At 33.7% G+C, this 24,433-nt stretch overlaps 1 protein-coding gene across 1 annotated transcript; it reads left to right on the top strand.

The window, feature by feature from the left end:
* The first annotated feature begins 5,268 nt into the window (after positions 1 to 5,268).
* On the top strand, positions 5,269 to 6,042 carry LOC6033436 (zinc finger and BTB domain-containing protein 49). The gene has a single exon (XM_001843833.2). The coding sequence runs from the start codon at positions 5,269 to 5,271 to the stop codon at positions 6,040 to 6,042; it is 774 nt and encodes a 257-aa protein (XP_001843885.2).
* The last annotated feature ends 18,391 nt before the right edge of the window (positions 6,043 to 24,433 follow it).

The following is a 24,433-nucleotide window of genomic DNA, read 5'->3' as shown; positions in this document are numbered from 1 at the left end:
GGCGGCGGTGGGGGCAGTTCCGAGAACGATTCTACGCGAGGTTCTAGACGGCGCCACTGAGACGCGTCGCAAGCCAGATGATCGTCTGGCCGACGCCAGCCCACCACAACTCGGAGTGTGTTGCATACTTTCAGGCCTTTTCACCATACATTCAACTACACGACATAACTTTGCATATGCTGTAGGCGAATTAGGCTAGTCGGGCTGATTAGCTCACTCGCTCTTTCTTAGAAATTCCTAAAAGGGGAACATTCTTTTCGCTCACGATCAAAGCGAAAAAGTGGCACTTTGCTAGCAATCTGGACACGAGTGTGTTTTGTTTTCAATCGAAGCGATTTTATTTTACAACAAAAAACTTTTATCTTCGCTTTCGCAAACTTTTCCATTTGCACATTGCGAGCAGAGTCAGGTAATTTGGTTTCCATTTGCGCTACTTTTCGAGCTGATTTTTTTATGCGTTCTGCTCGTGTGAGTTGGAGAAAAAAAAACCAAGCGTGAATGGGAGGGTGCGAAAAATAAAATGTTTATATTGCGTTATGAAATTTTCAGATGTAAGTAAATTTGCCCACCCTCTTTTGTCAAATTCTACAAAGCTGAAGTAGTGCTCGCGGATGAGTACGATTGATGCGTTGGCAATTTAGAGAGTAACAGAAGTTTTGTGAGATGAATGTTCTTTGATTATATTGTTTAGAAAAATAATAAAAAAAAACAAATTAAAAACAACAAAAAAGCAAACTAAACACAGAATGCTAAAATATTAAAATTCTCAAATACTTAACTACTAAAATACTAAAATACAATAATACTAAAATACTAAAATACTAAAATACTAAAATACTAAAATACTAAAATACTAAAATACTAAAATACTAAAATACTAAAATACTAAAATACTAAAATACTAAAATACTAAAATACTAAAATACTAAAATACTAAAATACTAAAATACTAAAATACTAAAATACTAAAATACTAAAATACTAAAATACTAAAATACTAAAATACTAAAATACTAAAATACTAAAATACTAAAATACTAAAATACTAAAATACTAAAATACTAAAATACTAAAATACTAAAATACTAAAATACTAAAATACTAAAATACTAAAATACTAAAATACTAAAATACTAAAATACTAAAATACTAAAATACTAAAATACTAAAATACTAAAATACTAAAATACTAAAATACTAAAATACTAAAATACTAAAATACTAAAATACTAAAATACTAAAATACTAAAATACTAAAATACTAAAATACTAAAATACTAAAATACTAAAATACTAAAATACTAAAATACTAAAATACTAAAATACTAAAATACTAAAATACTAAAATACTAAAATACTAAAATACTAAAATACTAAAATACTAAAATACTAAAATACTAAAATACTAAAATACTAAAATACTAAATACTAAAATACTAAAATACTAAAATACTAAAATACTAAAATACTAAAATACTAAAATACTAAAATACTAAAATACTAAAATACTAAAATACTAAAATACTAAAATACTAAAATACTAAAATACTAAAATACTAAAATACTAAAATACTAAAATACTAAAATACTAAAATACTAAAATACTAAAATACTAAAATACTAAAATACTAAAATACTAAAATACTAAAATACTAAAATACTAAAATACTAAAATACTAAAATACTAAAATACTAAAATACTAAAATACTAAAATACTAAAATACTAAAATACTAAAATACTAAAATACTAAAATACTAAAATACTAAAATACTAAAATACTAAAATACTAAAATACTAAAATACTAAAATACTAAAATACTAAAATACTAAAATACTAAAATACTAAAATACTAAAATACTAAAATACTAAAATACTAAAATACTAAAATACTTAAATACTAAAATTATTTACATTTTTCTGTGCAATTCAAATTGTATTACTATTGCAAAATGCTATTTGAGCAACTCTCTACCAAAACCGGAAATGGATTTTGGGCCAAATATTCAATATTACGCCCTTTTGAAATGTTAGTCTTGATTAGGAAAATCAAAATATTGTTTTCGAAAAGATCGGAAAATTTCACGAATGTTTCATGTTTTAACATTTGAAATCGGACCATTAGTTACTGACACATTAGACTTCGACAATAGAAAATGGTTGGAATACGGTATGTTGTTTTTGTGAGACTTGGAAAACTTCAATTGTCATGTTTCGTTTCCTTAAAGCAGCTTTATATCAGCAACCAGAGGTCCAATCTACGATGTCTCGTAGACCTTTTTTTAGCAAATTTGCTGAAATTAAAAAAAAAAATAGAAATAGTTACTCTTTATCACTATTTAAAAAAATCTAAAAACTAAAAATATTTTGCAAAAATCAAACTTTCGGTGGCTATATTTTGAAAACGGAGATCTTTATGCAAAAATCTGTTGAGTACTTTTCGATTGCAAATTCAGTTTTACATAAAAAAATTGAGGACAATTTTTTTTCTATGTATTGATCCTTGCACTGTAACTTGGATTTGGCCCGCACTTTTCTCTCGCACTTTTGACAACAAAATTTCCAAAAAACTAGGCAACCAGCAGTTGTTTATTTACATTTCCAGTCGCAGTTTCCACCAAACTGGAAATTCGCACTTTAAAATTGCGATTGACAGTTGAGCAACATCGGCTCACTTTTATCATTTTTTGAGAAAATTAAAATTTCCCAAGCCAGCTTGACAAGTCGCAATAGTGCGATCGATAGCAATAATTTAGTGCGAAGTCCAAGTTAGTGAGAATTGGGTACTAAAGCCCAGTGTAAATCTTTATGCACAACAGTAAAAAAACACGATTAAAAACCATTTCTGATCACTTTTTTTTATTTTTATGCAAAAAAAGTTATTGACAAGACAACATTTTTTCGATGGATCAACTATGGTCCCCTTGGAAAGAGCTGTCAAGTAGGACCTTTTCTGTCAAGAAAGACCGTGAGGTTAATTTTTCAAAATAGATTTAAAAATCCATTTTAAACTCTTTGTGGTCGTACAAAGGGTCATTGTACTCAGAAAAACAAGCTTTATCGTTGTGAACAATAATATCAGCAATCTAAACTTAATTTAAGGACCCAATTGCGCAATAAAATTTCGATTTTTTTTTCCAAAAATCATCCAAATCTAAATTTTTCAAAGTTTTTGCCCTCCACCCCCTTTCAAAGTTGGCCTAAAAAATCAGGGGGCAAAAAAAATTTTTTTCGAAAGACTTCAAAATTTCAATGAATATTAAAGATTAATTAACTGAAAACTAGTTGAAATGCATTTTCCCGCGTTTATAATCATATTTAGCATGTTTGAACTCCTTTTAAAACATTTTAAATTTTCATGAAATACCAATGTACAGTCCCACGAAAAGTTTTGTTTTGCGAAAAAAAATCCGTCAATACCTCGGAATTTTCAAAACTAATTATTGGAAAGCAACTGTACGCCTGTAAAATGCATTTTAAAACACTTTTTTCATCCAAATGTTGAAACCTAGGCCTGTAACTTAAATTTTTATATTTTTTTTAATTTTTTGTCCCTCCTCGACTTTGATCAGAGCCGAGGGACATAAACTTCAAAAAATATTTGCAACGGCCTCACTTTATTTTCAAATTAATAACTTGGCGGCAGATTTTTCGACCATACTTCTCTATAGCTCAAAAGTTGAAGGTTTTTGTCCCCTAAAACATATCAAAACATCTCGAAAATCAAAGACTACGTATTTTGGGAAATTGGGTTTTTGTGAGAAAATGTTAGCTAAAAACTTGGAAATTATTTTCCGTGTTCCTATTTTTTCTCAATAGTCCTCTTGTATGAACAGCAGGCAAATTAGTATGGAGACTTGTATGGGTGAACCAATGACACTAAATAGCATATTTGGTCATAGGGAAGGCCCCCATAAAGTTTGAACCAAATACAAAAATACAAAAAATAAAAATGGTCGAAATCGGCCGATTTCGTAAAGAATTACTCATTTACTTATTATTTTGTTGCTAAAAGTAGTCAAATCTAAATTAATGGCATTTGAAAGTTAATTTCTTTTTAACATAACATTGATTGGTCTTCAATTAACCAAATTTTAAAGCTCATAAACCCGCTGCCACATTGTAGTCCAACCAAATTTCATTTCCAAGTCAATAAATTTGACAAATTGCTTGTCACCAATTAATCCTGCAGATAACAAGCAGCCTCGTGACTTCCTCGAAAGAGGACGCAAGTCATCTCCCAACTCCAAGTTCGGACAACGGTCGTCGCGGGAATAATCGGAAGTTCCGGAATGAGTTCCATTTTTTTGGCGATGCCGGACACATCCGAAATTAACATAATTTTAATTAAATGGTGAAATGGTCTTTCTTTTTCTCTCTTTCGATGAGAGTGCGTCTCAAATTTTAATTAACTTGCCCTTTTTTCGGGTGGTGACACACATTAGTCGTGACAGTTGGAGAACAGAAAAAAACAATGAAAGTCACATCTCATGTAATTTGAGTAAGTACATTTTATGTGAATGTAAGAAGAATGAAAAAGCAGGTAGAAGTTGTCCCCGGGACGCGAAGGACATCCGTAATACATTGCGAAGCAAGAATACCAAATGAGATTGTGTTTTTTTTCTGTGCAGTTTTTCCACCGCGACGACGACTGTCAGTGTATTGTTAATGTCGCCTGTCAGGGCACATAATTCGAGTCCTGTTTAGGGGTTAACAGTGCGTGAATGGTGAATTATTGGATTTTGCGTTTGAGCGAGGGGGAGGAGGGAGGTGATTATGGAGTCAAGACAGCGTGAGCTATGGGTGAGGGACGACGACACGTGTGATGGATGGTGGCTTGTTTTCAATTTAAGGACATCAATCGATTTTGGAAGCGATAGTGAAGAAATAACCTAGGGGAATTTATGAAGATTTCATTTGCCTTGAATAGTTTATCTCAGATGTTTTTTTATTAGTTTTTGATGAAAAGATCGTTCGATCAAACGTAGCATAGAGAAATTTCATGAATATTAAGATTAAGGTTTATTTTGTGTATATGTTGTCGTAAGCAAATTCTTACAATCAATTGTAATTTTTTTAAATAGGTACTAAGCATTCGTATAGGTGCAAGAAGTACATAGTAGGTACCCAACGGGCCAGGCAGAATGTAGACCATATCTACTAGGTATCTCAATCGGTTTTGTATAAAACCTGTTTGCCAGAGCATACCTTCATCACACAACCATCACAAGTCTTACAGTGCACCCAACTTAACCACTATCCAGCATAATGACTTTCGACCTGAAAACGATGGCAAAGTTCGGACTCTCATTCTACGACGACGAGCTTAAAGATAACGATTTGCTGCACTTGGCAGAGGATGTCTCCGCTAGCAATGAGTTACATCTGCCAACAATGGTTTCGATCAGCTTTGTGGAGTCAACTGAAGATCCTAAAGAAGTCGCAATAACGGAAGTCGAAGGCACTGCTGTGCCCTCATTACCCTCGTTGATGACAATAGATCAATCCGATAACGAGCAAAGCCGCTCTCCGTCACCAGCATCTTCGGAAGCTTCGTCAGAATCATCAGGAGAAATCGTCGATTCAGCAATCGACGCAGCCAACCCCCAGGCTCAAGTTAAAAAGGCACGTGGCAGAAAGATCACGTTGCCACGTGGTGCGGTCATCCCGGGAGAATTCTACTGCGACAAGTGCAAAAGGAACTTCCGAAGCCAGCGAGGCCTCCGGCAGCATGCCAACACCCATCACACAGGGATCAAGGCTCACGGTTGTGAGATTTGCGGCAAGCGGTTCGACCTGTTGGAAGAGATGGAGAAGCATCGGGAGCGACATTCGACGGAGAATAAACCGTTTGCCTGCAGAGTCGATGGGTGTCCTAAGCGGTTTATGCACGAGTTCGACATGGAACGGCATCTGGCGCTGAAACACGGGAAAGCTCCCCATGGTTGTGATATTTGCAGCAAAGTGTTTGGACGCAAGGATCACCTCGAGAAGCATAAGCTGAGTCATCAGTTCAACACAGTTAAGAAGATCAAGAATTGATGAGAAATCAGTTTTTTTTTGTAATTTAACCTAACATTGTACATATGATATTGTTGACAAAAATACATTTTTACCTAAAAACAAAAACATTTTCTTTATTTCATTGACACTTTCAATTTTAACTATCACTCTCATCTTATTTATATTGTATAATTTATAGCATATATTGGTGTGGGTTTAAAAAAAAAAAAGGTTTATTTCAGAACAAAAAATAAATAAATAATAAGTTAATAGCCAAGCCATTGCAATCATTAGTTTTCAATTTATTGACGCAAAGTTTCGCCGAAGGCCACAACGAATTTTCAAAAAAAAAAAAAAAATATATATATTTTGAAAGAGTCCAAACATGATTGATCTAAATAGTCGTAGGAAAAAGTACTTTTTAAATTGCTTTCGATTGAATTTGAATTTTGAATTGCAGTCAATTGAGTAGTGCTCTATTTCCACTGAAATTTTGATGTTTGATATTTTTTTTTAATAATGAATAACCCTTCTGGGTTATTACAGATTCGAAAAGTACATTCAATTTTCAACAATATGACATGTCCCAAAAAATGTTTATTTGAGAAACGAAAATGGCAAGTTTTTAAAACAATTTGGCGTTTTTTTTTTTTTTGATGAAAAATTCGTCCAATTTAAAATAAAAGTCCTTTTGACAAAAAAAATCCAAATACGTCATTTTTCACATGTTTAAAAATGAAAGGAGCCGTACCACCTCTCCGTCTCGAGTTATCGAAAAACAGAGCTTGGATTCGTGATCAGGGACTTCTAAGGACAAAGTTTCACGATTTTTTTTACGATTTTATGATTTTATGATTTTATGATTTTATGATTTTGTGATTTTATGATTTTATGATTTTATGATTTTATGATTTTATGATTTTATGATTTTATGATTTTATGATTTTATGATTTTATGATTTTATGATTTTATGATTTTATGATTTTATGATTTTATGATTTTATGATTTTATGATTTTATGATTTTATGATTTTATGATTTTATGATTTTATGATTTTATGATTTTATGATTTTATGATTTTATGATTTTATGATTTTATGATTTTATGATTTTATGATTTTATGATTTTATGATTTTATGATTTTATGATTTTATGATTTTATGATTTTATGATTTTATGATTTTATGATTTTATGATTTTATGATTTTATGATTTTATGATTTTATGATTTTATGATTTTATGATTTTATGATTTTATGATTTTATGATTTTATGATTTTATGATTTTATGATTTTATGATTTTATGATTTTATGATTTTATGATTTTATGATTTTATGATTTTATGATTTTATGATTTTATGATTTTATGATTTTATGATTTTATGATTTTATGATTTTATGATTTTATGATTTTATGATTTTATGATTTTATGATTTTATGATTTTATGATTTTATGATTTTATGATTTTATGATTTTATGATTTTATGATTTTATGATTTTATGATTTTATGATTTTATGATTTTATGATTTTATGATTTTATGATTTTATGATTTTATGATTTTATGATTTTATGATTTTATGATTTTATGATTTTATGATTTTATGATTTTATGATTTTATGATTTTATGATTTTATGATTTTATGATTTTATGATTTTATGATTTTATGATTTTATGATTTTATGATTTTATGATTTTATGATTTTATGATTTTATGATTTTATGATTTTATGATTTTATGATTTTATGATTTTATGATTTTATGATTTTATGATTTTATGATTTTATGATTTTATGATTTTATGATTTTATGATTTTATGATTTTATGATTTTATGATTTTATGATTTTATGATTTTATGATTTTATGATTTAATTATTTTATAATTTTATGATTTTATGATTTTATGATTTTATAAAGCAATATTGTTTGTCAATTGAATGGGGTGTTTTTTACAATATTTATGTCAAATTTCAATCCAAATAAAAAACCACAAAAGTTTCATCATCGTTTGGCGATAAATCGAAAAACTCCTCAATACCGCTCGCGCCAAACAGCCGCCACGGAGTCAAACTTTTCACCGGTTTTAATTTCGCTAATTGCCCAGGTATTAGCCTTTGGTCCTCTCGGCAGCGGAATAAAATGCTTTATTGCAGGTTCCCTTCCGGCCAGACTCTCCCGGTGAATGCAGTTTTTGCACGCTCATTTGATTATAGCTTCCAGGTCGACATTTTTGTTTGTGAGGTTTTGGGATGTGGGGTGTGATTTGTTTGTTGTATTTAGTATTTAGTATTTAGTATTTAGTATTTAGTATTTAGTATTTAGTATTTGGTATTTAGTATTTAGTATTTAGTATTTAGTATTTAGTATTTAGTATTTATCATTTAGTATTTAGTATTTAGTATTTAGTATTTAGTATTTAGTATTTAGTATTTAGTATTTAGTATTTAGTATTTAGTATTTAGTATTTAGTATTTAGTATTTAGTATTTAGTATTTAGTATTTAGTATTTAGTATTTAGTATTTAGTATTTAGTATTTAGTATTTAGTATTTAGTATTTAGTATTTAGTATTTAGTATTTAGTATTTAGTATTTAGTATTTAGTATTTAGTATTTAGTATTTAGTATTTAGTATTTAGTATTTAGTATTTAGTATTTAGTATTTAGTATTTAGTATTTAGTATTTAGTATTTAGTATTTAGTATTTAGTATTTAGTATTTAGTATTTAGTATTTAGTATTTAGTTTTTAGTATTTAGTATTTAGTGTTTAGTATTTAGTATTTAGTATTTAGTATTTAGTATTTAGTATTTAGTATTTAGTATTTAGTATTTAGTATTTAGTATTTAGTATTTAGTATTTAGTATTTAGTATTTAGTATTTAGTATTTAGTATTTAGTATTTAGTATTTAGTATTTAGTATTTAGTATTTAGTATTTAGTATTTAGTATTTAGTATTTAGTATTTAGTATTTAGTATTTAGTATTTAGTATTTAGTATTTAGTATTTAGTATTTAGTATTTAGTATTTAGTATTTAGTATTTAGTATTTAGTATTTAGTATTTAGTAATTTTAGTATCAAGTATTTCAGTATCCAGCTTACCCCAACTACCCCTCGAGTCAGGGTGGCGCCCATCGATGTTTTTAATTCGCATCCAAGTTGGCCATCAGAGCTAAATCACGCCACACGAACTGCTGCAGCAATCCAGGGGCGCATAACTGGCGACGACCGGCCCAGCCACGGTGGCGACTAAACAATTTAATTGGCACCTCCGTTTCGGTGCAAGGCCCACAACTTGGCCACTTGGCCCCAAACCCAAGCCCTAATGCATTACGGTGGTTTCCCCTTAATTGATATGTTCTGACCACCGGGCGCGTTCATGATTGGCTTGTGGTGGGGTTTCCTACACCTCACGCCTGAATTTATGCTATTTACATTTACAAAAAGTTAGCGCCATCTAGTCGTCAATCGGCCAAGTTGGTCTGGTCGAAATGATTTAGGAACCAGTGTACCTGTGCGGGGATGATTTGGCCACGTGTCAAATTCACAATTGGGGGGAGGGTTTCTGTACGTGTGCTTGCTCACGCACCCGCAAAACATCACATAAACAATTAATGGAAACGCCTCCTACGCACCGAAATCCCGCCGAGGATGAAATAAAGGGGCGGAAACAAACCCAACCACCCCAACGGGCATGGTGGGCCTTGGATCGAAATAAAATTAAATAATTGCATGGTGTTTTTCATTGAATTAATTTTTCCTCTTGTACAAAAAGCAATCTAGACTGAAGCAGATCTTTTTTTTTTTTTCAACGAAATTAAGACAATCCCTAGTGATGTTAAAGAGTAGTATATTCTTCCTATTATTTAAAGCTCTTTCAACATTGAAAACAAAATTAAACTCTGAATTTCAATAAAGTTAAACCCACCGTGGACCGAGTCTCCGCTAGACGACCTTCCCGGCGTGGAACAGTGATGGATATAATGTGCGGCGCGCCCTGGAAAGCATAGCCAAAGGACCCAAAACCAACCAACGAAGGAAGCGAAACAAGATGGATCTCTTTTGGCTTCTAGCATTTTGATTAGTACATAACACACAGCACAGAAAGTGAACAGAAGTGCGTGTCCTGGCAAAAGTTTCCACTCTTGAGAATACATAAAAATGTTGGAATGACTTTGTGTGTTGCGAAATAGACGTTGACGACCATAGCAAATAGGACTGTTTTTATCCCGGAACCCAATGGCTTTTACTTCAACAGGTTTAGATGTTCAGTAAAGGCGACATTTGAACCCGTGTTTTCTTCCCAATGTTTTAATATTTTTTTAATTAATTTTGGTTAAAACAAGAACCGAACTTTATCTGATTAAATTCATTAACTTCATTCTAAACTTATATGCAATTTAAATAGACTAGATGAAATTTCCTTCAGTTACTTTTTTTTTTGATTCAGACACTATTAAAGATAAAAACACAAAAAACATATTGTTAAGCTTTTCTAGTCATTAAAAAGTAAATAAAAACAAAATACCGTAAACCGGGGTGATTTTTATAGGATTTCAATTTGTTTTTGGAATATTTTCAAACAGGTTAGGTTTTTCTCAAGATTAGCCCAACAAGTTCCATGCACTATATTGGAAAAAAAAAGTTTTTTCAATTGTGTTTAGAAAAATAATTACCTTAAAAATTCTTATTTTACATTCCAGGGTGACTATCAATAGTTTTTCTTGTTGAAATCATATTTAAGATGTTCAAACTTTAATTGTACCATCACTAAAGTATCTGATATAGTTTTTAAGAAAAAAAAACAATGGTAATAATTAGTTGAGTAAGTTCATAAGCTTTTATATAAAATTGTTAAAAAGTCGAAATTTTCCGTGACATTTGTTAAAACTAGTTTTGTTCATAAAATTTATATTGCATTTGATACTTAATTCGTAGCACGAATCACGAGTTTTCACATTTGTCATTAAATGTGTTCAACTGAAAAAACCTATAAGTTTGAAAATTTCTATTGTGTTTGAAACAAATATTATTCATAATTTACAAACTTATTTAACCTTTTCCCAGTGGAAAATTGTCCAAAGAATCCAAAAATGCATTCCGTTTTCCGATTCAAAATCATGTTCATTGAGAAAATCATGACACTTTGAGAAGCTTAAAATAATGACTTTCATCAACATTTTCTTATCAATAGTTAACTAACTTTTTAAACTTTTCAAAATTTTATGAAAAGTTCTTTTTGAGGTCCTTTGAACACTTCTCTACCACGGTTAGTATGATTCTAAACCATAATTATAACTTCGTTCTGCAGAAAAATCGTAAACCTATCAAAGCCACCCCGGCTATCAAAGTCACCCCGTTTTACGATAAATCTAAATATTAGACGCTTATTTATTCTGAATAAATTAGAAAAAAAATATGGTTGACTTAAAAACCACAGCTCGTTAATACAAAAATAAAAATATTAACTATCTGTATATTAGTGTCCCTGTTCATATTGTATTTTAGATTAAAACCAGTTGATGGTAATCATATAAATCTATGATTTCAAGCTAGAAATACAAAGCGAATGTATTGAAAAATTGTTTCAAGGTCCATTTTAAAAAATATCCCGGGATTCCGGGGATTCCCGGAATTTTGACAAAAACTTTAAACAAAATTTGTACCAGCCTGAGCGCTATGAAAATATTCGAAAGTCCTTATCTTGTGAAGGGATTTTCTGATCGAATTAGTCTTTTCAGAAAAGTCATAGTTTGGACTACTTAGAAAAACAACCCGTGCAAAAAAATTCAGGATTTTTTACTTTACTATCTACTACAACAGGTTGATTTATTCTTTAATGTGTTTTAACAGAAAAAAGTAATCTGATCTCTTCGAAAAAAATATATTTTGAATGTTTGAGAACCAAGAAAAACATTTCAAAAGGACATTTGACTCATTTGAAATGATAGTCCTGAATCCCAATTTTAAAAAATATCTTGTTTCCGAAAAGATCAAAAAATTTCACGAACGTTTCACATTTTAACATTAAAATTTGAACCATTACACAGTGGGCGAAATGGAATCCAAAATCGGACTTAATTGAACGCGGGTGGTTCCCTGGTATGAATAATACTGTTTCTTATGTAAAAAAACCGGGGAATCGATTGGTGATGGTTTCATCCACCGCACGAAACGGCAAAGGGTCCATTTTGCCCCAATTCCCCATTTTTTAACATTTTTTCTTGAAAATCGGTCTGTATTTAGAGCGGAGGCTTTATGCGGCCTTCCAAAATGCACTTAACTTATGTGAAAATGTCCCAGGAATCCAGTAAAAATAACCACTTGCACCGCAAAAATCATCTAGGGTCCATTTAACCCCAATTCCGCTATAAAAGCATTTTTGGCTGTTTTCAAATCTTAGGTCAGATTTTAAAAATCTGAAAATATTTTTATCGTAAAGATCAGACAATTTTACATAAGAATGACGATTTGCACTTGATAGTTTGACACATTTATGTTGATAAAAATTAAATGTATGTGAAAGGCAGTTTATTCTGCTTTTGGGAAAATTGGCCCAACAGTGATTCTTCAATCTTTTTATTTAGTTTAATTTCTATATCAACATAAATGTGTCAAACATTCAAGTGCAAATCGTCATTCTTATGTAAAATTGTCTGATCTTTACGATAAAAATATTTTCAGATTTTTAAAATCTGACCTAAGATTTGAAAACAGCCAAAAGTGCTTTTATAGCAGAATCGGGGTTAAATGGACCCTAGATGATTTTTGCGGTGCAAGTGGTTATTTTTACTGGATTCCTGGGACATTTTCACATAAGTTAAGTGCATTTTGGAAGGCCGCATAAAGCCTCCGCTCTAAATACAGACCGATTTTCAAGAAAAAATGTTAAAAAATGGGGAATTGGGGCAAAATGGACCCTTTGCCGTTTCGTGCGGTGGATGAAACCATCACCAATCGATTCCCCGGTTTTTTTACATTAGAAACAGTATTATTCATACCAGGGAACCAGCCGCGTTCAATTAAGTCCGATTTTGGGTTCCATTTCGCCCACTGTGCATTAGTTTGGGTTGGAGGTTAGACTCAGAAAACTCCAATTTTTCTGTATCATTTTCTTTTACACGCTGTATCTCAGCAACCAAAGTTCAATCTTTATCGTTGTTTAGACAAAATTATATGAAATTTCTGAAACGTTCGAAAAAAATATTTAAAGAAATGGACATGTACATAAATAATGTATTTTCCATAAGCATGAATCAAATTACCCGTAAGTTTACCGATTATCACTTCGTTTATAATAAGATTCCGTGTAAAAATTATAAATAAATTGATAAAAAAAACTGTCCAATTCAAATCGAGATATCTACAAATACCACAAATACCGATAGACACGAAGATATTTCCAAGAAATGTTGATGAAAGTGTGTACAGTATGGCCCATAAAAAATGCGACATTGTTATTAGGTGTGAATCGGGACTATTTTTACTATTTATGATGTATGTAGCACGTGTACATGTTGAATAGGTTCAAAACAAACAATCAATGCATTTAAAACTATTCCCTTAGCATACAATAAGTTATAGCTCATTGAAAATTATAAATTTGCCAATTTGCTCTACGCCCAGGCCATATAAAGAAAAACATACTTTTTTTCATGTTGGTCGATCTGGATAGCCTATTATGGTATTTTTATGGACTAAAAAGTATACAGCCTTCAAGGTTACTGTTTTTGAGAGTTGTAAGAGTTAGTTCCACCGAATTTTACGCATTCTATTTACCATTTATAGTAAAATAGTGAACTTTTCAAAAATATCCCGATTCTAAAAATGCATCATTTTTTGGGATTTTTTGGAGCCTGCAATGTTTCAACGCAAAAAATAAATGCTACTAATGATTGTAATTGATACTAACAGATGCTCTGATGTGACTTTTAACAATATAAAGCCGCTGGGTACGCTTTTGAGCCATCGACAACGGTTTTAAGTTATTGATTTATTTCGACAGAATCACACAAAATAATAACCAAAATGGCATTTTTCACACAAATTACCAATTTTAACAAAATTAAAAAAACTTCTTGATTGGGCGTATTTTAGAAGGACTTCTAATGATGCTCTCGGCACATAGTTGGATATTTTAAACTGTTTCGTTTTTGAAATAAAAATTATTTAATTAGGGTAAATATCGTTCCAAAAATACATTCATAATTGTAGACCGCCTGTACCCAGTTTTGGTGAACTGCAAAACACTATCACGACGATATCTTCAAAACATACTAAACTAACACCATAATACATAAAAAATCTGATTGTTAAATAAATTTAAGAATGGCACCACTTTTTCTGTGAAAAAATGCATATGTCGCACTTTTTATGGGCCATACTGTACCTACTTTCAGATGCTTTGTTCGGTTTTTGCGAAATTTTGAAAACATAGCAACTTAAAAAAGACTCAAAATCACAAATAGTTATAACTCCTCAACAAAAGCTCAACACATTTACTGCCGCTGATCGCATAAATGTCCCATATGCATTTTCATCAATTTCAAGTTAGTGATGCAGTTTGGTGTCTTCGGCAAAAACGTGTGATTTTATACCATAAACAAACTCTTCAGAGCATAGAAGGCTGCTAAAATGCTAACCTTTAGAGTTATCACCATCCAAGTTTTGCAGATTAGATAAGGTAAGGCGGGAATTCCCAGCTTTCAAAATTGTTAGCACGAAACTCGGATTTTATATGGAGATTTTCAGAAAAGTGAAAATTTGACCATTTTCCGGCAAAATTTCATCGGATTTTTTATGTGTGGTTGTTAAGCATGCCACATTGAACCGAAAAACGCGTTTAGTTGAATTTTTTTTTGTGTTTTAAAAGCATGTTCCGGGTCAGTTTGGCATGCTTAACAACCCCATAGCAAAAAATCCGGTGAAATTTGCCCGGAAAATAGTCAAATTTTCACTTTTCTGAAAATCTCCATATAAAATCCTGGTTTCGTGCCTACTAACTATTTTGACTGCTTCAAAACCCGCCTTACCTTACTAATCTACATACATTGATCACCATCACCTTTTTTTTTTGCAAAAATGGCATATGTCTCATGTAGATCAAGATATAGAAATATGTCATGTTAAACAATCTTTCATGACAGTTGCTTTTCTACAACTTTGCCGAAGACACCAAAGCCTTAAAACATTATCCAACAAAGTTAGAATTTATTTGACACCGTGGAAGGGTGACCCCTGTATGTCAACAACTTCAAAAGATAGCCCTTATCAAGTACAACAACTCTCCCGAAGACACCATTTGGCTAGGAAGTCAAATAAAGAAGTTAAAATTTAATTTTGCGATTCCAAACACTGTTCAATGGTTAAAGTTTTGTTTAATTTAAATTATGCTCAATATTCTAGTAATATTCCATGTGAGATCTACTTCTTCCATAAACTTCGCTCCCGTTTTCTGTGTATGTTTTTACTGCATACTCCACAAAAAAAAGTTTCACTCTTTGACTACCAAAAAAACGACGACTTTTTCATCACCCTTCAGGAACACCAATTTTACGACCATCAGCAATCGTAAAACGCACCAAAATAGGACCATTTATTCGCTCAACCAAAGGTGTTGCAATCTACAAAGAGGCTTGTTTGCTCAAAATTCCTTGCACACACGTTTGGTCTTTTGTCGATCGGAAATTGAGCAATTACGGGGGAGGCTCTCCAAGGCCTATTAGTTGCTCTATATTAATCGGTTGGATTATTGATAGTTAAACTGCTGGAATCCCCGGGCATGCACGCACGCACACACCTGCCAGTGATGCGCTATAATTTCTTGAAATAAATTACCGCAATTATCTTGGCTTGCAAAACCCCTCCTCCAATCACCTTGATGACCCTAGGGGAGCGAGGAAAACTTACGGAAAAGCCCCCTCAGGAGTTGGCGGCAAAAGAGGCGCCCGTCTGTCAATAAATAAATGTCTATCATTAACTTTTGCTCCTTCCAGGCGGCTTGGGGAAAATTGGTGTTCGGTTGGGGCGGAAGTTTGCCACGAATCGGGTCGATCGCTCACGTGCGAATAGTTTCTCACCATTCAAGACCTCCTTGCCTCCTCCACCGTTAAATGCAGGAATGACGTAAATTGGCCAGATAATTCAATTATGAGAAGTTGATTTGGCACGCCACCATGATTAATGTTTCGGGAAATTGATGAGATTTGTGTTTAGTTTTAAGAATTGAACAGCTTAAAAAGTTTATCTGTCCAACAGGATCAAATATTATTTTATAAAAAATAAATCTTAAAAAGTGACAATTTGTCATTTGATAATAGAGCAATTCCATGCCAAAAAGTGAACCGGTTGTACCGGACCCTCTTCGATTTCAATGAAACTTTGTAGACATGATATCCTACGCTTTTGTAGGCCATTTTTGTGTACATGGAGCCTGTTTCACTCGATAATGACAGTTGAGAAAAGCGTAAGTTTTTTAAAAATATTTTTGCATTTCGTAAATTAAATATAGCTGTATCTCGAAGCCGTTCCATCGTATCAAAAGATGTCAAAGGGTAATTCTCCGCCAACTCACACAGCAGTTGCCCCGACCCCTCTTCGATTTGCGTGAAACTTTGTTCTAAGGGGTAACTTTTGTCCCTGATCACGATTCGAGGCTTCCATTTTTGAACATGCGAAAAAAGAGGTGTTTTTCAATAATTTGCAGCCTGAAACGGCGATGAGATAGAAATTTGGTGTCAAAGGGTCTTTTATGTAAAATTAGATGCCCGATTTGATGGCGTACTCAGAATTCCGAAAAAACGTATTTTTCATCGAGTTTTAAAAATTCTCCCATTTTCCGTTACTTGACTGTAAAAAATTTTGGAACATGTAATTTTATGGGAAATTTAATGTTGTTTTTTAATCTACATTGACCCAGAAGGGTCATTTTTCATTTAGAACAAAATTTTTAATTTTAAAATTTCGTGTTTTTTCTAACATTGCAGGATTATTTTTTAGAGTGTAACAATGTTCTACAAAATTGTAGAACAGACAATTACAGAAATTTTGATATATAGACATAACGGGTTTGCTCATAAACATCACGAGTTATCGCGATTTTGCGAAAAAAAGTTTTGAAAAAGTTGGTCGTCATCGATCATGACCGTTCATGGTCACCCGCGACAGACACGGACGACGAAACAAAGAGAAACGCAAAAAGTAACTTTTTCAAAACTTTTTTTTCGTAAAATCGCGATAACTCGTGATGTTTATAAGCAAACCCGTTATGTCTATATATGAAATTTTTTGTAATTGTCTGCTCTACAACTTTGTAGAACATTGTTACTCTCTAAAAAATAACCCTGCAAAATTAGAAAAAACACGAAATTTTAAAATGAAAAATTTTGTTCTAAATGAAAAAATTACCCTTCTGGGTCAATGTAGATTCGAAAAGCACATTAAATTTCCCATAAAATGACATTTTCTAAAAAAAATTACAGTCGAGTAACGGAAAATGGGAGGATTTTCAAAACGTTTTTAGTGTTTTTTTCGATGAAAAATACGTTTTTTTCGGAATTCTGAGTACGCCATCAAATCGGGCGTCTAATTTTACACAAAAGTCCCTTTGACACCAAATTTCTATCTCATCACCGTTTCAGGCTGCAAATTATTGAAAAACACCTCTTTTTTCACATGTTCAAAAATGGAAGGAGTCGTACCGCCCCTCCGTCACGATATATCAAAAAACGGACCTCGGATTCGTGATCAGGGACAAAAGTTACCCCTTAGGACAAAGTTTCACGCAAATCGAAGAGGGGTCGGGGCAACTGCTGTGTGAGTTGGCGGAGAATTACCCATAGGAAGAGAATGCTCTTGTTGGCAAGCTCGAGATAAAAAAAAGCTATAGTGACGGTCGCTATACCTTCTGATATTTAGGTGGAGGAATCATTAAACTATTCAAAAACGCGTGTGTTTTAACAACGAAATACGCCAATGCGATCGGCATTGATCGCTTCGATCCCAATTATACACGTTTGAATCCAAGGTTTGCCTTTTCCATGATTGATTTCGTGATTTTTCTCGGGTTTGGAATTTGGAGCATTGCGGACGGATGGGGTGACTTAATTAGTGTAACATTCAGCTTTGTGACCTTCAGCATCGGTGTGCAGGTAATTTGTGATTTTTTTATGATAGTAATGTAAAATCAAAGATTTCTCCTTAAATTGTAGTGCGGCATTAAAGTATTCGTTTTCACCAGTTCAACCGTTGCCGAGCTTCAACAGTACAATCTAAAACGTTTTGAAAATCCTGCCAAATTTGCAAAAGTGCGCGAAAGTCTCACGAAAACAGCGTTCTACTGCAAAGCCTCGGTGGAAATTCTGAAACGCGCATATTCCATGATTGGAATTTTCACAATACTTTTTTCCATCTCGATTTCCGTGGCAAAACGTCAGTTTGAACTGCCTTACGGATTTTTAGTCCCGGAAGTGAATCGTGGCACATGGACGGGATATTTGATAAATTTTGCCTACCAGGCGCTGCAAATGTTATTTGCCGTGGGAGCAATTTTATCGTCGGATTTGGTTCTGTTCAACCTGATTATGAACGCCATGGGTCAAATCGAAGTGATTATGATTTATTTGGCCAAATTGAGTGAATTGTGTGACAAAGAAAACATGGTTGTACGCCAAAAATTGTTGAAAGAGTTGGTCGAAATTCACGTCGAGCACACCAGGTAAGGAATGCTAAAATAAAATAAAAAGAGAAATAAAAGAAATTATTTTTTTAGATACAAGATCAATTTAGATGATTTAATGAAAGCAGGATTTTTCTTAAATTTTGGATGCTTGATCGCAGAAGCAGTGTCTTGTCTTTACGTGTTGACAACAGTTAGTATTCTTTGTTTTGTGTGTGATACTTTAAGAATTTTTTTTGCTTAATTTTAAAGGTTGATGAAATTTGGTATCCAGGATTTCTCTTTATAATGTGTGCTATCTATCAGTTGGGTATAGCATGCTTTCTAGGATCATTGATAACAAGTAAGGTAAGAATTGATCAATCAGTAAGGGATCATTCATAAACCACTTTATTATATCTCATGTAATGATATAACATGAGATTCTTTCATTCTCCTAAGAACGACCAGCTCATCAGTGAAATCTACAACACGTCGTGGGCGAAGCTGCCGATTCCGGAGCAAAAAATGCTGCAGCTGCTATTGTTTCATGCTCAAAACCATGTGGTCTTTACGGATGGCTTCACGCCAATTGATTTGGAAACATTCATGGAGGTGAGTGAGAATGTTTTGAAAAGCTTAATTTTGTTCAAAATCATATCTTTTCAGATAATCAAGAAGATTTACTCTTATTTCACTGTACTGCGTAATTTCAACTGAAAAATAAATATTAATTTTAAATCACTGTTGAGTCAAGCTAAGGATAATGAACCGTTTAAACTCGTTTGAAAGGACATCATTTTTAATTTTAATATTTTTATTTCCTTTGTTACCTTAAGAGGAAAGGCTAAAAAATCACTCGAAAAATGAACTTCTTTATTCGACCTCGTAGAACCACCTACACGTATACCTATCGACTCAGAATCAAATTCTGAACAAATGTCTGTGCGTGTGTTTGGATGTGAGTCCGTGCACCAACAAAATATGCACTCGATTATCTCTGGACTGCCTGAACCAATTTGGACTGTTTTCGTCTCATTCGATTCGTCTTGGGGTCTTACCCTAGTTAATATTTTGAAGTTAAGAAAAGTATTTCAAAAGTTATGCTAAAAAACTAACTTAATCCACCTGTGTGGTTGATGCCTTCCTCACTTTTTACCAACAATGGGTAATATGAGTGGTTTGGACACATATTTCAGCTATTTTTTTAAGGTCCAGAAAAATAAGTACACAGATATAACTTAAGTTGTCATAACTCGAGACAGGGTTGCCAGATTTTCTATTATGTGGACTCGTTGGAAAGGTCTCTTGATTACCTAACCAACGATGGGTCGGTTGATGGTTCCGGACATCGTTTACATACATTAAAGTGAGATCCGGCTTCAAAAAAGTACATAAATATCACTCAAGTGGTCATAACTCGAGACAGGGTTGCCAGATCTTCAATTATGTGGACCCGTTGGAAAAGTCTCTCGATTACCTAACCAATGATGGGTAAGATGATGGATCCGGACATCGTTTACATGCATTTAAGTGAGATCCGGCTTCAAAAAAGTACATAAATATCACTTAAGTGGTCATAACTCGAGACAGGGTTGCCAGATCTTCAATTATGTGGACTCTTTGGAAAAGTCTCTCGATTACCTAACCAAAGATGGGTCGGATGATGGATTCGGACATCGTTTACATACATTTAAGTGAGATCCGGCTTCAAAAAAGTACATAAATATCACTCAAGTGGTCATAACTCGAGACAGGGTTGCCAGATCTTCAATTATGTGGACCCGTTGGAAAAGTCTCTCGATTACCTAACCAATGATGGGTAAGATGATGGATCCGGACATCGTTTACATGCATTTAAGTGAGATCCGGCTTCAAAAAAGTACATAAATATCACTTAAGTGGTCATAACTCGAGACAGGGTTGCCAGATCTTCAATTATGTGGACTCTTTGGAAAAGTCTCTCGATTACCTAACCAAAGATGGGTCGGATGATGGATTCGGACATCGTTTACATACATTTAAGTGAGATCCGGCTTCAAAAAAGTACATAAATATCACTTAAGTGGTCATAACTCGAGACAGGGTTGCCAGATCTTCAATTATGTGGACTCGTTGGGAAGGTCTCTTGATTACCTAACCAATGATGGGTCGGATGATGGATTCGGACATCGTTTACATGCATTTAAGTGAGATCCGGCTTCAAAAAAGTACATAAATATCACTTAAGTGGTCATAACTCGAGACAGGGTTGCCAGATCTTCAATTATGTGGACTCTTTGGAAAAGTCTCTCGATTACCTAACCAAAGATGGGTCGGATGATGGATTCGGACATCGTTTACATACATTTAAGTGAGATCCGGCTTCAAAAAAGTACATAAATATCACTCAAGTGGTCATAACTCGAGACAGGGTTGCCAGATCTTCAATTATGTGGACCCGTTGGAAAAGTCTCTCGATTACCTAACCAATGATGGGTAAGATGATGGATCCGGACATCGTTTACATGCATTTAAGTGAGATCCGGCTTCAAAAAAGTACATAAATATCACTTAAGTGGTCATAACTCGAGACAGGGTTGCCAGATCTTCAATTATGTGGACTCTTTGGAAAAGTCTCTCGATTACCTAACCAAAGATGGGTCGGATGATGGATTCGGACATCGTTTACATACATTTAAGTGAGATCCGGCTTCAAAAAAGTACATAAATATCACTTAAGTGGTCATAACTCGAGACAGGGTTGCCAGATCTTCAATTATGTGGACTCGTTGGGAAGGTCTCTTGATTACCTAACCAATGATGGGTCGGATGATGGATTCGGACATCGTTTACATGCATTTAAGTGAGATCCGGCTTCAAAAAAGTACATAAATATCACTTAAGTGGTCATAACTTGAGACAGGGTAGCCAGATCTTCGATATTGTGGACTCGTTGGAAAGGTCTCTTGATAACCTAACCAACAATGGATCGGATGATTGATCTGGACATCGTTTACATACATTTAAGTAAGATCCGGCTTCAAAAAAGTATATAAATATCACTTAAGTGGTCATAACTCGAGACAGGGTTGCCAGATCTTCATTGTTGTGGACTCGTTGGAAAGGTCTCTTGATTATCTAATCAACGATGGGTCGGATGATGGATCCGGACATCTTTTACATGCATTTAAGTGAGACCCGGCTTAAAAAAAGTACATAAATATCACTTAAGTGGTCATAACTCGAGACAGGGTTGCCAGATCTTCGATGTTGTGGACTCGTTGGAAAGGTCTCTTGATTACCTTACCAACAATGGATCGTATGATGGATCCGGGCATCGTTTACATACATTTAAGTAAGATCCGGCTTCAAAAAAGTACATAAATATCACTTGAGTGGTCATAACTCGAGACAGGGTTGCCAGATTTTCAATTATGCGGACTCGTTAGAAAGGTCTCTTAATTACCTAACCAACGATGGGTCGGATGATGGATCCGGACATCGTTTACATACATTTAAGTGAGATCCGGCTTCAAAAAAGTACATAAATATCACTTAAGTGGTCATAACTCGAGACAGGGTTGCCAGATCTTCAATTATATGGACTCGTTGGAAAGGTTTCTCGATTACCTAACCAACGATGGGTTGGATGATGGATCCGGACATCGTTTACATACATTTAAGTGAGATCCGGCTTCAAAAAAGTACATAAATATCACTTAAGTGGTCATAACTTGAGACAGGGTAGCCAGATCTTCGATATTGTGGACTCGTTGGAAAGGTCTCTTGATAACCTAACCAACAATGGATCGGATGATTGATCTGGACATCGTTTACATACATTTAAGTAAGATCCGGCTTCAAAAAAGTATATAAATATCACTTAAGTGGTCATAACTCGAGACAGGGTTGCCAGATCTTCATTGTTGTGGACTCGTTGGAAAGGTCTCTTGATTATCTAATCAACGATGGGTCGGATGATGGATCCGGACATCTTTTACATGCATTTAAGTGAGACCCGGCTTCAAAAAAGTACATAAATATCACTTAAGTGGTCATAACTCGAGACAGGGTTGCCAGATCTTCGATGTTGTGGACTCGTTGGAAAGGTCTCTTGATTACCTTACCAACAATGGATCGTATGATGGATCCGGGCATCGTTTACATACATTTAAGTAAGATCCGGCTTCAAAAAAGTACATAAATATCACTTGAGTGGTCATAACTCGAGACAGGGTTGCCAGATTTTCAATTATGCGGACTCGTTAGAAAGGTCTCTTAATTACCTAACCAACGATGGGTCGGATGATGGATCCGGACATCGTTTACATACATTTAAGTAAGATCCGGCTTCAAAAAAGTACATAAATATAACTTAAGTGGTCATAACTCGAGACAGGGTTGCCAGATCTTCAATTATGTGGACTCGTTGGAAAGGCCTCTTGATTACCTAACCAACGATGGGTCGGATGATGGTTCCGGACATCGTTTACATACATTTAAGTGAGATCCGGCTTCAAAAAAGTACATAAATATCACTTAAGTGGTCATAACTCGAGACAGGGTTGCCAGATCTTCAATTATATGGACTCGTTGGAAAGGTTTCTCGATTACCTAACCAACGATGGGTTGGATGATGGATCCGGACATCGTTTACATACATTTAAGTGAGATCCGGCTTCAAAAAAGTACATAAATATCACTTAAGTGGTCATAACTCGAGACAGGGTTGCCAGATCTTCAATGTTGTGGACTCGTTGGAAAGGTCTCTTGATTATCTAATCAACGATGGGTCGGATGATGGATCCGGACATCGTGTACATGCATTTAAGTGAGACCCGGCTTCAAAAAAGTACATAAATATCACTTAAGTGGTCATAACTCGAGACAGAGTTGCCAGATCTTCGATGTTGTGGACTCGTTAGAAAGGTCTCTTGATTACCTAACCAACGATGGGTCGGATGATGGATCCGGACATCGTTTACATGCATATAATTGAGATCCGGATATATGTAAAAACACATTTTTATACATAACTTTTGAACTACTTATCGAAACTTCAAACAATTCAATAGCGATGTATGGGACCCTAAACCAAGTCGAATGCAACTGGTTCGATCTAAATCGGTTCAGCCAGTGCTGAGAAAACTTGGCAAGATTTTTGAACACATACATACATACACACACACACACATACACACACACAGACATTTGTTCAGTTTTCGATTCTGAGTCGATATGTATATATGAAGATGGGTCTTCGAGCTTTTGATAAAAAGTTCATTTTTAGAGCAGGATTATAGCCTTACCTCAGTGAGGAAGGCAAAAACGATTTAAGCTAAACATCGGAAGATTGTAAAAAGGGTGGTACTGGTTTTTGTAAGAATACCCGTCATGCTATACATTTTAAGAAAGGTATTTGAAGGACCTTTCCAATGTGTCCAACACATTGAAGATCTGACAACCCTATCAAAAGTTATGAGCACTTTAGTGTTACCCATCGTTGGATAGGTAATCAAAAGACCTTTCCAACGAGTTCAAAAGATTGAAGATCTGGCAGCCCTATTATAAGTTATTAGTACTTTAGTGTTTTCAATACACTTTTTTGAGGCCGGATCACAGATTTTTTGTATTATTTATACACTTTTTTGAGGCTGTGTAGTGTATTCACTTAATGCATGCGAGGAAGGCATCAACCGCCTAAAGGTGAATTTAATAACGTTTTTTATTATGCTAAAGTAAAATCCGTGATCCTAAGTAAAATGATACCAAACAAAAAAAAA

This window comes from Culex quinquefasciatus, chromosome 2, assembly GCF_015732765.1.
Source record: "Culex quinquefasciatus strain JHB chromosome 2, VPISU_Cqui_1.0_pri_paternal, whole genome shotgun sequence".
In the NCBI taxonomy this organism is placed as follows: Eukaryota; Metazoa; Arthropoda; class Insecta; order Diptera; family Culicidae; genus Culex; species Culex quinquefasciatus.
This window is presented reverse-complemented; position numbering and strand designations above follow the sequence as displayed.